Here is an 18,390-nt window from a genome sequence, read left to right on the forward strand (position 1 = left end):
TTTTTCTCTCCAGTTTACTTCTGCTCTTCTTCTTTCTTAGGGGAATATGCCTAGAACATGCTTCGGCTACCAGGAAGTTGATCCTTTCAAGGCACTGGTTTGGATCCATGTCATTTATGACATCTTCCCAACATGTTTCGTTTAGGACATGGTTTACCTGGTCCCAGTTGATGTTCTTGTTGTTGAAGTTGTATTTTGTGAAGACACCTTCACAGGTACATGCATTCTGCTGATCAGGACCCCTATGCATGTACGTCTGAACTTCGATTAGGTTGTGATCGGAATTAGTTGTTTTTGATATTCTTATGTCTCTTATCAGGTCCTCATTATTTGTGAAGATAAGGTCAAGTGTGTTTTCTAGTCTTGTTGGCTCCACTATCTGCTGGCTTAAGGTGTGTTTTTCGCAGAGACTTAGTAGCTCATGTGTGTGTGACCTTTCATCTGTGCTACCTCCGGGGATTGTTTCAGCTATAACATTATTTGCTACATTCTTCCATTTTGTATGCCTTAGGTTGAAATCACCAAGCAGTAAGATGTTTGGGGATGGAGCTGGAAGGTTTTCCAAACAGTAATCAATTTTCAGTAGCTGTTCCTTGAACTGTTGTGAGGTTGCATCTGGTGGCTTGTATACAACCACAATGACTAGGTTTTGGTTCTCGATCTTTATTGATAGAACTTCAACTACCTCATTTGTGGTGTTCAGCAACTCCGTGCAGATAAGGGACTCTTTGACATACAGGCCAACACCCCCCCTTGTTGCCTGTTTTTTCTGTCGCATCTAAAAAGGTCGTAACCACTTATCCATATTTCACTGTTAAAGTGATCTTTTGTGTGAGTCTCTGTGAAGGCTGCAAACATTGCATTAGACTCCTCTAGAAGTCCACTGATAAAAGGTATTTTGTTGTTGGTGGATGGTTTAAGGCCCTGTATATTAGCAAATATGAACGAGGTTGTATTCTGTGTTTGTTGGGGGGATTTTGTTACATCTAAATGGACAGATATTCTTCCCTTAATCTTATTCTTTTATACCAGAGAGAATTTTTTTATATTGGTCTTGGATTACGAAGCGACATTAATTTCATGATCTCTCTTAGGTTTTCCTTATTTTTTTTTCTACTTTTCTTTTAAAATGAATATATTGTTCAATTAAGTGACATTTTGTCTCTGTCGATCACTTGTAAATGCTTCTGTTAAGTCAGTTGCTTATTAAGTCCGCTGTTTATATGGTCACTTGTTTATTAGTTTAGGGTCAATGTGTGTGACCCCCTGACACCCCAGTGTGTGTGACCCCCTGACACCCCAGTGTGTGTGACCCTCCTGACACCCCAGCGTGTGTAACCCCCCTGGCACCCCAGTGTGTGTAATACCATGACACCCCAGCGTATGTGACCCCCCTGACACCCCAGTGTGTGTAATACTCTGACACCGCAGCGTGTGTGACCCCCCTGACACCCCAGTGTGTGTGACCCCTTGACACCCCAGCGTGTGTGACCCCCCTGGCACCCCAGTGTGTGTGACCCCCCTGGTACCCCAGTGTGTGTAATACCGTGACACCCCAGCGTGTGTGACCCCCCTGGCACCCCAGTGTGTGTGACCCCCCTGGTACCCCAGTGTGTGTAATACCGTGACACCCCAGCGTGTGTGAACACCCTGACACCCCAGTGTGTGACCCCATGACAGCCCAGTGTTTCTGACTCTCCCTGACACCCCAGCGTGAGTGGCCCCCCCTGACACCCCAGTGTGTGTGACACCCTGACACCCCAGTGTAGGTGATACCCTGACACTCCAGCGTGTGTGACATCCCTGACACCCCAGTGTGTGATCCCCTGACAGCCCAGTATTTCTGACTCCCTGACACCCCAGGGTGTATGACCCCCTGACACACCAGTGTGTGTAACTCCCTGACACTCCAGTGTGTGTGACCCCCCTAACACCCCAATGTGTGTGACGTCCTGACACCCCAGTGTGTGTGACCCCTGACACCCCAGTGTGTGTGTGACGTCCTGACACCCCAGTGTGTGTGTGATCCCCTAACACCCCAGTGTGTGTGTGAATTCCTGACACCCCAGTGTGTGTGACCTCCTGACACCCAAGTGTGTGTGACTCCCTGACACCCCAGTGTGTGTGACCTCCTGACACCCCAGTGTGTGTGACCTTCTGACACCCCAGTGTGTGTGACCTGACACCCAAGTGTGTGTGACTCCCTGACACCCAAGTGTGTGTGACTCCCTGACACCCCAGTGTGTGTGACTCCCTGACACCCCAGTGTGTGTGACCTCCTGACACCCCAGTGTGTGTGACCTCCTGACACCCCCCCAGTGTGTGTGACCTCCTGACACCAGAGTGCACGCCTCCACAATAAGACTCATCATACGCCTGGTAACACAGCAGCGGGTGTCGAGTTTCAGTACAATTGACGACTTGATACCTAGTGTGAGGGAGGGAGGAGGGAGGGAATGAGGGAGGGGAAGGGAAGGAGGGAGCGGAAGGGAAGGAGGGAGAGGAAGGGAAGGAGGGAGAGGAAGGGAAGGAGGGTGGGTGGAAAGGAGAAAGAATGTAATTAGAGGGATGAGTTGTATGAGTGAGGGTGGAAATGATGGAGGGGAAAGAGTAGAGGAGGGGATGGGTGGGAGATAGGGAGGAAGTGAAAGAGAAAAACGGATGTGGGAATGAGGGAGTAATGGTGGGAGGGAGGGAGGGAGAGAGGGAAGGTATGGAGAGAGCTGAGAAAAGGAGAGAGAGAGAGGGTGGGAGGGAGAGAGGGAGAGTGGGAAGGAGAGAGGGAGGATGGGAGTGAGGGAGAGAGGGAGGGTGGGAGGGAGAGAGGGAGAGTGGAAAGGAGAGAGGGAGGATTGGAGTGAGGGAGAGAGGGAGGGTAGGAGGGAGAGAGGGAGAGTGGAAAGGGGATGGGGAGGATGGGAGTGAAGGTAATACCTAGGAGACAAAGAGTGTCAGGTGAAGATACTCACCTAGGTGTGTGTTGCAGGTGTCAGCTGTCCACCTGTGTCGGGTGACCAAGTGCTTCGTGTCCACGGCGACAGTGTCACCTTAGGCGCCTCTTTCACCTTCTCCTGCCCTGATGGCTACTACCTGGCAGGTGCCTCCAAGATCACCTGTCTCCCCTCAGGTGAGTCACCTCCCTTCCCTCAGATGAGTCATTGAAGCCACCTGTCTCCCCTCAGATAAGTCACTAAAGTCACTGTCACCCCTCAGATGAGTCACTGAGGTCACCTGTCTCCCCTCAAATGAGTCAATGAGGTCACCTGCCTTCCCTCAGGTGAGTTAGTGAGGTCACCTCCCTTACCTCAGGTGAGTCATTGAAGTCACCTGTCTCTCCTCAGGTGAGTCACTGAGGTCACCTACCTTCCCTCAGGTGAGTCACTGAGGTCACTTGCCTCACCTCAGGTGAGTCATTGAAGTCATCTGCCATCCCTCAGGTGAGTCACCAGTCCCCCTGAGGTGAGTCACCAGTCCCCCCTGAGGTGAGTCACCAGTCCCCCCTGAGGTGAGTCACCAAAGTCAGATGCCTTCCCTTAGGTGAGTCACCAAAGTCATCTGTCTCTCCTCAGGTGAGTCACCTGTCTCTCATCACGTGAATCACCTGTCTCCCCTTAGGTGAGTCACCTGTCTCTCATCAGGTGAGTCACCGAAGCCACCTGTCTCTCCTCAGGTGAGTCACCTGTCTCCCCTCAGGTGAGTCACAGAAGTCACCTGTCTCTCCTCAGGTGAGTCAGAAGTCACCTGTCTCTCCTCAGGTGAGTCAGAAGTCACCTGTCTCTCCTCACATGAGTCACCGAAATCACCTGTCTCACCTCAGGTGAGTCATTGAAATCGCCTGACTCTCCTCAGGTGAGTCACCTGCTTACCCTCAGGTGAGTCACTGAGGCCACCTGCCTCTTCTCAGGTCACTGAGGTCACCTGCCTTCCCTCCGGTAAGTCACTGAGGTCACCTGTCTCAAATCAGTTGAGTCATTGAAGTCACCTGCCTTCCCTCAGGTGAGTCAATGAGGTCACCTGTCTTCCCTCAGGCGAGTCACTGAAGTCACCTGACTCTTCTCAGGTGAATCACCTGCTTCCCCTCAAGTGAGTCACTGAGTTCACCTGCCTCCTCTCAGGTGAGTCACTTAGTTCACCTGCCTCCTCTCAGGTGAGTCACTGAGGTCACTTGCCTTCCTCAGGTGAGTCGCCGAAGTTACCTGTCTCTCCTCAGGTGAGTCACCTGTCTCTCCTCAGGTGAGTCACCTGTCTCTCCTCAGGTGAGTCAGAATCACATGTCTCTCCTCAGATGAATCACGGAGGTCATCTGTCTCACCTCAGATGAGTCACCGAAATCACCTGCCTCCCCATAGATGAGCGACTTATGTCACCTGTCTCCCCTCAGGTGAGTGACTTAGGTCACATGCCTCCCCTCAGTGAATGACTTAGGTCACCTGCATCCCCTTAGTGAGTGACTTAGGTCACCTGCCTCCTCTCAGGTGAGTGACTTAGGTCACCTGCCTCCCCTCAGTGAGTTACTTAGGTCACCTGCCTCCTCTCAGGTGAGTGACTTAGGTCACCTGCCTCCCCTCAGTGAGTGACTTAGGTCACTTGCCTTACCTCAGGTGAGTGATTTAGGTCACTTGCCTTCCCTCAGGTGAGAGACTAATGTCACCTGCCTCCCCACAGGTGAATGACTTAGGTCACTTGCCTTCCCTCAGACGAGTGACTTAGGTCACTTGCCTTCCCTCAGGTGAGTGACTTAGGTCACTTTCCTTCTCTCAGGTGAGTGACTTAGGTCACTTGCCTTCTCTCAGGCGAGTGACTTAGGTCACTTGCCTTCCCTCACGTGAGTGACTTAGGTCACTTGCCTTCCCTCAGGTGAGTGACTTAGGTCACTTGCCTTCCCTCAGGCGAGTGATTTAGGTCACATGCCTTCCCTCAGGTGAGTGACTTAGGTCACTTGCCTTCCCTCAGGTGAGTGACTTAGGTCACTTGCCTTCTCTCAGGCGAGTGATTTAGGTCACTTGCCTTCCCTCAGGTGAGTGACTTAGGTCACTTGCCTTCCCTCAGGTGAGTGACTTAGGTTACTTGCCTTCCCTCAGGTGAGTGACTTAGGTCACTTGCCTTCCCTCAGGTGAGTGACTTAGGTCACTTGCCTTCCCTCAGTTGAGTGACTTAGGTCACTTGCCTTCCCTCAGGTGAGTGACTTAGGTCACTTGCCTTCCCTCAGGTGAGTGACTTAGGTCACTTGCCTTCCCTCTGGTGAGTGACTTAGGTCACTTGCCTTCCCTCTGGTGAGTGACTTAGGTCACTTGCCTTCCCTCAGGTGAGTGACTTAGGTCACTTGCCTTCTCTCAGGTGAGTGACTTAGGTCACTTGCCTTCCCTCACGTGAGTGACTTAGGTCACTTGCCTTCCCTCAGGTGAGTGACTTAGGTCACTTGCCTTCCGTCAGGTGAGTGACTTAGGTCACTTGCCTTCCCTCAGACGAGTGACTTAGGTCACTTGCCTTCCCTCTGGTGAGTGACTTAGGTCACTTGCCTTCCCTCTGGTGAGTGACTTAGGTCACTTGCCTTCCCTCTGGTGAGTGACTTAGGTCACTTGCCTTCCCTCAGGTGAGTGACTTAGGTCACTTGCCTTCCCTCAGGTGAGTGACTTAGGTCACTTGCCTTCCCTCAGGTGAGTGACTTAGGTCACTTGCCTTCCCTCAGTTGAGTGACTTAGGTCACTTGCCTTCCCTCAGGTGAGTGACTTAGGTCACTTGCCTTCCCTCAGGTGAGTGACTTGCCTTCCCTCTGGTGAGTGACTTAGGTCACTTGCCTTCCCTCTGGTGAGTGACTTAGGTCACTTGCCTTCCCTCTGGTGAGTGACTTAGGTCACTTGCCTTCCCTCTGATGAGTGACTTAGGTCACTTGCCTTCCGTCAGGTGAGTGACTTAGGTCACTTGCCTTCCCTCAGGTGAGTGACTTAGGTCACTTGCCTTCCCTCAGGTGAATGACTTATGTCACTTGCCTTCCCTCTGGTGAGTGACTTAGGTCACTTGCCTTCCCTCTGGTGAGTGACTTAGGTCATTTGCCTTCCCTCAGGTAAGTGACTTAGGTCACTTGCCTTCCCTCTGGTGAGTGACTTAGGTCACGCCTTCCCTCAGGTGAGTGACTTAGGTCACTTGCCTTCTCTCTGGTGAGTGACTTAGGTCACTTGCCTTTCCTCTGGTGAGTGACTTAGGTCACTTGCCTTCCCTCAGGTGAGTGACTTAGGTCACTTGCCTTCCTTCTGATGAGTGACTTAGGTCACTTGGCTCCCCTCAGGTGAGTGACTTAGGTCACTTGCCTTCCCTCTGGTGAGTGACTTAGGTCACTTGCCTTCCCTCTGGTGAGTGACTTAGGTCACTTGCCTTCCCTCAGGTGAGTGACTTAGGTCACTTTCCTTCCCTCAGGTGAGTGACTTAGGTCACCTGCCTTCCCTCAGGTGAGTGACTTAGGTCACTTGCCTTCCCTCTGGTGAGTGACTTAGGTCACTTCCTTCCCTCAGGTGGGTGACTTAGGTCACTTGCCTCCCCTCAGGTGAGTGACTTAGGTCACCTGCCTTCCCTCTGATGAGTGACTTAGGTCACCTGCCTTCCCTCAGGTGAGTGACTTAGGTCACCTGCCTTCCCTCAGGTGAGTGACTTAGGTCACCTGCCTTCCCTCAAGTGAGTGACTTAGGTCACCTGCCTTCCCTCAGGTGAGTGACTTAGGTCACCTGCCTTCCCTCAGGTGAGTGACTTAGGTCACCTGCCTCCCCTTAGGTGAGTGACTTAGGTCACCTGCCTCCCTTCAGGTGAGTGACTTAGGTCACCTGCCTCCCTTCAGGTGAGTGACTTAGGTCACCTGCCTCCCTTCAGGTGAGTGACTTAGGTCACCTGCCTCCCCTCAGGTGAGTGACTTAGGTCACCTGCCTCCCTTCAGGTGAGTGACTTAGGTCACCTGCCTCCCCTCAGGTGAGTGACTTAGGTCACCTGCCTCCCCTCAGGTGAGTGACTTAGGTCACCTGCCTCCCCTCAGGTGAGTAAGGGGACACAGTTTGCTTTCACTGTGATTATTATTGTTGTTGGGTGAAAGTCACACAAGAATGAGCTTTTCTCAAGCTATGAAAGCTCTTCGTAAGCCATAAAAGCTCTTCCAAAGCTGCTAAATGTCTTCCTAAGCTTAGAGCTCTTCCTCAGCTTGTAAAACTGTTCCTCAGCTGTAAAAGTTCTTCCTAACCTGTAAATGCTTTAATTAAACTGTAAGAGCTCCCTCCTTTCGGTCTGTGACCAGACCTCGCAGTGGATCAGGACCTGATCAACCAGGCTGTTACTGCTGTTCGCACGTACGAACCACAGCCCGGCTAGACAGGTACTGACTTCAGGTGCCTGTCCAACTCCCTTTTGAAGACAGCCAGGTGTCTATTGGTAATCCCTCTGTTATATGATAGGAGGCGCCCTTGCTTTTCTTTAGGAAGGGGGAGGATGTTGCACCGTCTGCCGAGTCTTTGCTTTCATAGGGAGTGATTTCTGTGTGCAGATTTGGGACCAGTTCCTCTAGGATTTTCCAGAGCATTGAAACGTCTTAGGCCCCTTACACTTATTGTGTCTTCTCTTACTGTTCTCACTGTGTTGGCAGCCCTGGCTGTCATTGGACTATTTAGCACTGCCTGTCAAACCTGTTGCTTTGGTAGAGTGTTTTCTGTGTACAGGATTATGACTAATCCCCTTTTTATTTTCCAGGTGTAAATAATAATGTATCTCACCTGCTTTCCAAGGTGTTCAGGGCGCGGGACTGCAAATGCTTGAAGTAATTAAGGGGCTTGACTGAATTTATGCATGCAGCCAAGGTTCTCTGTTCTAGATCTGCAATTTCGCCAGCCTTGAAAACGTCTGTTAGTGTAAAACAATATTCCAGCCTAGAGAGAACAAGTGACTTAAACAGGACTATGATTGGCTTGGCATCTCTTGTTCTGAAGCTTCTCGTTATCCATACTTTCCTTTTTCTTTAGTTTATGATAATGTCATTGTTGTTATTCTTGAAAGTGAGATCCTCTGACATTGTCACTCCTGTGTCTCATTAATTTGGAAAATTCAGATTTATAAAATTAACTTTATTATTATTATTATTATTATTATTATTATTATTATTATTTACTTTATTATTATTATTATTATTATTATTATTATTATTACTACTACTACTATTACTACTACTACTACTACTACTACTACTACTACTACTACTACCACCACCACCACCACCACTACTACTACTACTGCTACTACCACCACCACTATTATTATTATTATTATTTTTACTATTCAAACATCGGCCGTTTCCCACCAAGGCAGGGTGGCCCGAAAAAAAAAAAACTTTCACCATCATTCACTCCATCACTGTCTTGCCAGAAGGGTGCTTTACACTACAGTTATAAAATTGCAACATTAACACCCCTCCTTCAGAGTGCAGGCACTGTACTTCCCATCTCCAGGACTCAAGTCCGGCCTGCCGGTTTCCCTGAATCCCTTCATAAATGTTACCTCACACTCCAACAGCACGTCAAGTCCAAAAACCATTTGTATCCGTTCACTCCTATCAAATACGCTCACGCATGCCCGCTGGAAGTCCAAGCCCCCCACTCACAAAACCTCCTTTACCCCCTCCCTCCAACGTTTCCCTCCACTACAGATTTATGCACTCTCGAAGTCATTCAATATTGTTCCATTCTCTCTACATGTCCAAACCACCTCAAAAACCCCTTCTCAGCCCTCTGGATAATAGTTTTGGTAATCCCGCACCTCCTCCTAATTTTCAAACAAGAATTCTCTGCATTATATTTACACCACACATTGCCCTCAGACATGATATCTCCACTGCCTCCAGCCTTCTCAGTGTTGCAACATTCACCACCCATGCTTTAGACCCATATAAGAGTGTTGGTATAACTATACTCTCATACATTCCCCTCTTTGCTTCCACAGACAAAGAAAGTTCTTTGTCTCCACAGACTCCTAAGTGCACCACTCACCCTTTTTCCTTCATCAGTTCTATGATTCACCTCATCCTTCATAAACCCATCTTGATGACACGTCCACTCCTAAATATCTGAATACATTTTCCTCCTCCATACTCTCTCCCTTCAGTCTGATATTCAATCTTTCGTCGCTTAATTTTTTTGTTATCCTCATCACCTCACTCTTTCCTGTATTCACTTTTAATTTTCTTCTTTTACATACCCTACCAAATTCATCCACCAACCTCTGCAACTTCTCTTCGGAATCCCCCAAAAGCACAGTGTCATCAGCAAAGAGCAACTGTGACAACTCCCACTTTGTGTCAGATTCTTTATCTTTTAACCCCACACCTCTTGCCAACACCCTCGCATTCACTTCTCTTACAACCCCATCTATAAATATATTGAACAACCACGGTGACATCACACAACCTTGTCTAAGGCCTACTTTTACTGGGAAATAATCTCCTACAAACTCAAACCTGAGCCCCACTATAATCATAAAAATCTTCACTGCTTTCAGTAACCTACCTTCTATTCCATACACCTGCAACATCTGCCACATTGCCCCTCTATCCACCTTGTCATACACCTTTTCCACATCCATAAATCCCTATATGTTTCACTGTAAACACTTGGTCTACACACCCCCTACTTTTCCTAAAGCCTCCTTAATTCTTTCAATAATAACTCTACCATGCACTTTACCAGGTATACTCAACAGACTTATTCCCAAATAATTCTGCACTCTCTTTTGTCCCCTTTGTCTTTATACAAAGGAACTATGCATGCTCTCTGCCAATCCCTAGGTACCTTACCCTCTTCCATACATTTATTAAATAATTGCACCAACCACTCCTAAACTATATCCCCACCTGCTTTTAACATTTCTGTCTTTACCCCATCAATCCCGGCTGCCTTACCCCCTTTCATTCTACCCACTGCCTCAAGAACATATTATTATTATTATTATTATTATTATTATTATTATTATTATTATTATTATTATTATTATTATTATTATTATTATTATTATTATTATTATTATTATTATTATTATTATTATCATTACTAATTATTATTATTACTACTACCACTGCCACTACTATTGCTACTACTACTACTACTACTGCCACCACCACTACTGCTACTATCACTACTGCTATTACTACTACTGCTACTACATTACTTCTGGTACTCTTACCACAACAACATCCACCTCTACCATCACCCATCTGACGCCCACGCCCCACCCACAGGGGATTGGTCTGGCTCCGCAGGGCAGTGCCAGTTGGTGCGATGCCCCGTGCTGGCACCTGACGACCCTCACCTGCAGCTGCAGGTGGCCAACACCACCTACACAGGTGCCGCAGTCTTCACCTGTGTACCTGGCTACCGTCTACTGGGTCACACCATCCTAACCTGCACTGCTAATGGTACCTGGTCCCACCCCGTGCCCACCTGTCAAGGTCAGTGCCCATCCCGTGCTCACCTGACAAGGCCAATGGCCACCCCGTTCCCACCTGTCAAGGTCAATGCCCACCCCGTGCCCACGTGTCAAGGTCAGTACCTACCAGTCAAGTTCAATACCTACCGTGTGCTCACCAGGAAGGTCAGTACCCACCTCGTGCCTAAATATCAAGGTCATTGCCAGCCTGTCAAGATCAGTGCCTACTTGTCAAGGTCAGTGCCTACTTTTTAAGGTCAGAACCCACTCCCATGTTCACCTGTGAAGGTCATGCCCATCCAAAGCCCACCCGTCAGTTCAGTGTCCGCCTGTCAAGGTAGTACACACCGTGCCCACCTGTCAAGGTCAATGCCAAACTGGCAGGGTCAGTGCCCATCAGTCAAGGTCAGTGATCACTTGTTAAGACCAATACCCACCTGTCAAGGTCCGTACCTACCCCGTGCTCACCAGGAAGGTCATTACGCATCCTATGCCTACGTCAAGGTCAGTGTATACATGTTAGGGTCAGTGCCCACACTGTGCCCACCTGTAAAGGTCAGTGCCCACCTGTCAGGGTCAGTGCCCACCTGTCAAGATCAGTGCCCACCTGTTAAGGTCAGTGCCCACCTGTCAAAATTAGTACCTACCCCGTGCTCAATGTCAAGGTCAGTATCTACCCATACCCACCTGCCAAAATCAGTGCCAACATCGTGCCTACCTGCCAAGGGCATTGTCCACCCGGTGCCTACCTGTCAAAGTCAGTGCCCACCACGTGCCTACTTGTCAAGGACAGTGCCCACGCCATGCACACCTGTCAAGGTCATTTCCCATCCATCAAGGTCAGTGCCCATCCGTCAAGGTCACTGCTCGCCCCGTGCCTACCTGTCAAGTTCAGTGTCCACATCGTGCCCCTCTGTCAAGGTAGGTGAGGGTAGCAGAGTTAGTGCACCTTGTGATCAAGGCGACGCTCACATGGCACTCTTAGTATTAAATATATTGAAAAGTTCTAAATCCAAGGGTCCCTACAGCTCCCCCCTCTCCTCTCAGAGAATGGTAAAGGGTAGCTCTGATTCCTTGGACCAAGAACCCTTCACCAGAATCATGGTATTTCACCCCTCTCCCTACTTCATGAGACTACTGAAGTCTTCCAGCTCAGGCTGACACTACTGAAGTCTTCCAGCTCAGGCTGACACTACTGAAGTCTTCCAGCTCAGATTGACACTACTGAAGTCTTCCAGCTCATGCTGACACTGCTGAAGTCTCCCAGCTCAGGCTGACACTACTGAAGTCTTCCAGCTCAGACTGACACTACTGAAGTCTCCCTGCTCAGGCTGACACTACTGAAGTCTCCCAGCTCAGGTTGACACTACTGAAGTCTTCCATCTCAGACTGACACTACTGAAGTCTTCCAGCTCAGACTGACACTACTGAAGTCTCCCAGCTCAGGCTGACACTGCTGAAGTCTCCCAGCTCAGGCTGACACTACTGAAGTCTTCCAGCTCAGACTGACACTACTGAAGTCTTCCAGCTCAGGCTGACACTACTGAAGTCTCCCAGCTCAGGCTGACACTGCTGAAGTCTCCCAGCTCAGGCTGACACTACTGAAGTCTTCCAGCTCAGACTGACACTACTGAAGTCTTCCAGCTCAGGCTGACACTACTGAAGTCTCCCAGCTCAGACTGACACTACTGAAGTCTTCCAGCTCAGACTGACACTACTGAAGTCTTCCAGCTCAGACTGACACTACTGAAGTCTTCCAGCTCAGACTGACACTACTGAAGTCTCCCAGCTCAGGCTGACACTACTGAAGTCTTCCAGCTCAGACTGACACTACTGAAGTCTTCCAGCTCAGACTGACACTACTGAAGTCTTCCAGCTCAGACTGACACTACTGAAGTCTCCCAGCTCAGGCTGACACTGCTGAAGTCTTCCAGCTCAGACTGACACTACTGAAGTCTTCCAGCTCAGACTGACACTACTGAAGTCTCCCAGCTCAGGCTGACACTGCTGAAGTCTTCCAGCTCAGACTGACACTACTGAAGTCTTCCACCTCAGACTGACACTACTGAAGTCTCCAAGCTCAGACTGACACTACTGAAGTCTTCCAGCTCAGGCTGACACTACTGAAGTCTTCCAGCTCAGACTGACACTACTGAAGTCTTCCAGCTCAGACTGACACTACTGAAGTCTTCCAGCTCAGACTGACACTACTGAAGTCTTCCAGCTCAGGCTGACACTACTGAAGTCTTCCAGCTCAGACTGACACTACTGAAGTCTTCCAGCTCAGGCTGACACTACTGAAGTCTCCCAGCTCAGGCTGACACTACTGAAGTCTTCCAGCTCAGGCTGACACTACTGAAGTCTCCCAGCTCAGACTGACACTACTGAAGTCTCCCAGCTCAGGCTGACACTACTGAAGTCTTCCAGGTCAGACTGACACTACTGAAGTCTCCCAGCTCAGAATGACACTACTGAAGTCTCCCAGCTCAGGCTGACACTACTGAAGTCTTCCAGCTCAGGCTGACAGCACTGAAGTCTTCCAGCTCAGACTGACACTACTGAAGTCTTCCAGCTCAGACTGACACTACTGAAGTCTTCCAGCTCAGACTAACACTACTGAAGTCTCCAAGCTCAGACTGACACTACTGAAGTCTTCCAGCTCAGGCTGACACTACTGAAGTCTTCCAGCTCAGGCTGACACTACTGAAGTCTTCCAGCTCAGACTGACACTACTGAAGTCTTCCAGCTCAGACTGACACTACTGAAGTCTTCCAGCTCAGACTGACACTACTGAAGTCTCCCAGCTCAGACTGACACTACTGAAGTCTCCCAGCTCAGGCTGACACTACTGAAGTCTTCCAGCTCAGGCTGACACTACTGAAGTCTTCCAGCTCAGAATGACACTACTGAAGTCTTCCAGCTGAGACTGACACTACTGAAGTCTCCCAGCTCAGACTGACACTGCTGAAGTCTTCCAGCTCAGGCTGACACTACTGAAGTCTTCCAGCTCAGGCTGACACTACTGAAGTCTTCCAGCTCAGACTGACACTACTGAAGTCTTCCAGCTCAGGCTGACACTACTGAAGTCTTCCAGCTCAGGCTGACACTACTGAAGTCTTCCAGCTCAGGCTGACACTACTGAAGTCTTCCAGCTCAGACTGACACTACTGAAGTCTCCCAGCTCAGGCTGACACTACTGAAGTCTTCCAGCTCAGGCTGACACTACTGAAGTCTTCCAGCTCAGGCTGACACTACTGAAGTCTTCCAGCTCAGACTGACACTACTGAAGTCTTCCAGCTCAGACTGACACTACTGAAGTCTTCCAGCTCAGGCTGACACTACTGAAGTCTTCCAGCTCAGACTGACACTACTGAAGTCTTCCAGCTCAGACTGACACTACTGAAGTCTTCCAGCTCAGACTGACACTACTGAAGTCTTCCAGCTCAGGCTGACACTACTGAAGTCTTCCAGCTCAGGCTGACACTACTGAAGTCTTCCAGCTCAGGCTGACACTACTGAAGTCTTCCAGCTCAGGCTGACACTACTGAAGTCTTCCAGCTCAGGCTGACACTACTGAAGTCTTCCAGCTCAGGCTGACACTACTGAAGTCTTCCAGCTCAGACTGACACTACTGAAGTCTTCCAGCTCAGACTGACACTACTGAAGTCTTCCAGCTCAGGCTGACACTACTGAAGTCTTCCAGCTCAGGCTGACACTACTGAAGTCTTCCAGCTCAGACTGACACTACTGAAGTCTTCCAGCTCAGGCTGACACTACTGAAGTCTTCCAGCTCAGGCTGACACTACTGAAGTCTTCCAGCTCAGGCTGACACTACTGAAGTCTTCCAGCTCAGGCTGACACTACTGAAGTCTTCCAGCTCAGGCTGACACTACTGAAGTCTTCCAGCTCAGGCTGACACTACTGAAGTCTTCCAGCTCAGACTGACACTACTGAAGTCTTCCAGCTCAGACTGACACTACTGAAGTCTCCCAACTCAGGCTGACACTGCTGAAGTCTTCCAGCTCAGACTGACACTACTGAAGTCTTCCAGCTCAGACTGACACTACTGAAGTCTCCCAGCTCAGACTGACACTACTGAAGTCTTCCAGCTCAGACTGACACTACTGAAGTCTTCCAGCTCAGACTGACACTACTGAAGTCTTCCAGCTCAGACTGACACTACTGAAGTCTTCCAGCTCAGACTGACAGTACTGAAGTCTTCCAGCTCAGACTGACACTACTGAAGTCTTCCAGCTCAGATTGACACTACTGAAGTCTTCCAGCAGAGGCTGACACTACTGAAGTCTTCCAGCTCAGACTGACACTACTGAAGTCTTCCAGCTCAGACTGACACTACTGAAGTCTTCCAGCTCAGGCTGACACTACTGAAGTCTCCCAGCTCAGACTGACACTACTGAAGTCTTCCAGCTCAGACTGACACTACTGAAGTCTCCCAGCTCAGGCTGACACTACTGAAGTCTTCCAGCTCAGACTGACACTACTGAAGTCTCCCTGCTCAGACTGACACTACTGAAGTCTCCCAGCTCAGGCTGACACTGGCTGAAGTCTTCCAGCTCAGACTGACACTACTGAAGTCTTCCAGTTCAGACTGACACTACTGAAGTCTTCCAGCTCAGACTGACACTACTGAAGTCTTCCAGCTCAGGCTGACACTACTGAAGTCTTCCAGCTCAGACTGACACTACTGAAGTCTTCCAGCTCAGACTGACACTACTGAAGTCTTCCAGCTCAGGCTGACACTACTGAAGTCTCCCAGCTCAGACTGACACTACTGAAGTCTTCCAGCTCAGACTGACACTACTGAAGTCTCCCTGCTCAGACTGACACTACTGAAGTCTTCCAACTCAGGCTGACACTACTGAAGTCTCCCATCTCAGAATGACACTACTGAAGTCTCCCAGCTCAGAATGACACTACTGAAGTCTTCCAGCTCAGGCTGACACTACTGAAGTCTCCCAGCTCAGGCTGACACTACTGAAGTCTCCCAGCTCAGGCTGACAGTACTGAAGTCTTCCAGCTCAGACTGACACTACTGAAGTCTCCCAGCTTAGGCTGACAGTACTGAAGTCTTCCAGCTCAGGCTGACAGTACTGAAGTCTTCCAGCTCAGACTGACACTACTGAAGTCTTCCAGCTCAGGCTGACAGTACTGAAGTCTTCCAGCTCAGACTGACACTACTGAAGTCTCCCAGCTAAGGCTGACACTACTGAAGTCTCCCAGCTCAGAATGACACTACTGAAGTCTTCCAGCTCAGACTGACACTACTGAAGTCTCCCTGCTCAGACTGACACTACTGAAGTCTTCCAACTCAGGCTGACACTACTGAAGTCTCTCAGCTCAGAATGACACTACTGAAGTCTCCCAGCTCAGAATGACACTACTGAAGTCTTCCAGCTCAGGCTGACACTACTGAAGTCTCCCAGCTCATACTGACACTACTGAAGTCTCCCAGCTCAGACTGACACTACTGAAGTCTCCCAGCTCAGACTGACACTACTGAAGTCTTCCAGCTCAGACTGACACTACTGAAGTCTCCCAGCTCAGACTGACACTACTGAAGTCTTCCAGCTCAGACTGACACTACTGAAGTCTTCCAGCTCAGACTGACACTACTGAAGTCTTCCAGCTCAGACTGACACTACTGAAGTCTTCCAGCTCAGGCTGACACTACTGAAGTCTCCCAGCTCAGGCTGACAGTACTGAAGTCTTCCAGCTCAGACTGACACTGCTGAAGTCTTCCAGCTCAGACTGACACTACTGAAGTCTCCCAGCTCAGAATGACACTACTGAAGCCTCCCAGCTCATACTGACACTACTGAAGTTTCCAGCTCAGACTCACGTTACTGACGTCTCCCAGCTCAGACTGACACTACTGAGGTCTCGCAGCTCAAACTGGCACTACTGAAATCTCCCAGCTCAAACTGACACTACTGAAGTCTCCCAGCTCAGACTGACACTACTGAAGTCTCCCAGCTCAGACTGACACTACTGAAGTCTTCCAGCTCAGACTGACACTACTGAAGTCTCCCAGCTCAGACTGACACTACTGAAGTCTTCCAGCTCAGACTGACACTACTGAAGTCTCCCAGCTCAGACTGACACTACTGAAGTCTCCCAGCTCAGACTGACACTACTGAAGTCTCCCAGCTCAGACTGACACTACTGAAGTCTCCCAGCTCAGACTGACACTACTGAAGTCTCCCAGCTCAGACTGACACTACTGAAGTCTCCCAGCTCAGACTGACACTACTGAAGTCTTCCAGCTCAGACTGACACTACTGAAGTCTGCCAGCTCATGACACTACTGAAGTCTTCCAGACTGACACTACTGAAGTCTCTCAGCTCGGACTGACACTACTGAAGTCTCCCAGCTCAGACTGACACTACTGAAGTCTCCCAGCTCAGACTGACACTACTGAAGTCTCCCAGCTCAGACTGACACTACTGAAGTCTCCCAGCTCAGACTGATACAACTGAAGTCTTCCAGCTCAGACTGATACAACTGAAGTCTCTCAGCTCGGACTGACACTACTGAAGTCTCCCAGCTCAGACTGACACTACTGAAGTCTTCCAGCTCAGACTGATACAACTGAAGTCTCTCAGCTCGGACTGACACTACTGAAGTCTCCCAGCTCAGACTGACACTACTGAAGTCTCCCAGCTCAGACTGACACTACTGAAGTCTTCCAGCTCAGACTGATACAACTGAAGTCTCTCAGCTCAGACTGACACTACTGAAGTCTCCCAGCTCAGACTGACACTACTGAAGTCTCCCAGCTCAGACTGACACTACTGAAGTCTCCCAGCTCAGACTGACACTACTGAAGTCTCCCAGCTCAGACTGACACTACTGAAGTCTCCCAGCTCAGACTGACACTACTGAAGTCTCCCAGCTCAGACTGACACTACTGAAGTCTCCCAGCTCAGACTGACACTACTGAAGTCTCCCAGCTCAGACTGACACTACTGAAGTCTCCCAGCTCAGACTGACACTACTGAAGTCTCCCAGCTCAGACTGACACTACTGAAGTCTCCCAGCTCAGACTGACACTACTGAAGTCTCCCAGCTCAGACTGACACTACTGAAGTCTTCCAGCTCAGATTGACACTACGGAAGTCTTCCAGCTCAGGCTGACACTACTGAAGTCTTCCAGCTCAGACTGACACTACTGAAGTCTTCCAGCTCAGACTGACACTACTGAAGTCTTCCAGCTCAGGCTGACACTACTGAAGTCTCCCAGCTCAGACTGACACTACTGAAGTCTCCAGCTCAGACTGACACTACTGAAGTCTCCCAGCTCAGACTGACACTACTGAAGTCTCCCAGCTCAGACTGACACTACTTAAGTCTCCCACCTCAGACTAACACTACTGAAGTCTCCCAGCTCAGACTGACACTACTGAAGTCTCCAGCTCAGACTGACACTACTGAAGTCTCCCAGCTCAGACTGACACTACTTAAGTCTCCCAGCTCAGACTGACACTACTGAAGTCTCCCACCTCAGACTGACACTACTGAAGTCTCCCAGCTCAGACTGACACTACTGAAGTTTCCCAGCTCAGACTGACACTACTGAAGTCTCCCAGCTCAGACTGACACTACTGAAGTCTCCCAGCTCGGACTGACACTGCTGAAGTTTCCCAGCTCAGACTGACACTACTGAAGTCTCCCAGCTCAGACTGACACTACTGAAGTCTCCCAGCTCAGACTAACACTACCGAAGTCTTCTAGCTCAGACTGACACTACTGAAGTCTCCCAGCTCAGACTGACACTACTGAAGTCTTCCAGCTCAGACTGACACTACTGAAGTCTCCCAGCTCAGACTGACACTACTGAAGTCTCCCAGCTCAGACTGACACTACTGAAGTCTTCCAGCTCAGACTGACACTACTGAAGTCTTCCAGCTCAGACTGACACTACT

The 18,390-nt window shown here is 49.6% G+C and overlaps 1 protein-coding gene across 1 annotated transcript in view; it reads left to right on the forward strand.

The window, feature by feature from the left end:
- hig (hikaru genki) overlaps positions 1-18,390 on the forward strand; it is a 163,275-nt gene that overhangs the window by 122,133 nt on the left and 22,752 nt on the right. The window contains exons 5-6 of the mRNA XM_070089799.1: positions 2,987-3,127; positions 10,259-10,468. Coding sequence (XP_069945900.1) covers positions 2,987-3,127; positions 10,259-10,468 — 351 coding nt within the window. The remainder of the gene's footprint in view (positions 1-2,986; positions 3,128-10,258; positions 10,469-18,390) is intronic.

Source organism: Cherax quadricarinatus, chromosome 29 (genome assembly GCF_038502225.1).
Source record: "Cherax quadricarinatus isolate ZL_2023a chromosome 29, ASM3850222v1, whole genome shotgun sequence".
In the NCBI taxonomy this organism is placed as follows: Eukaryota; Metazoa; Arthropoda; class Malacostraca; order Decapoda; family Parastacidae; genus Cherax; species Cherax quadricarinatus.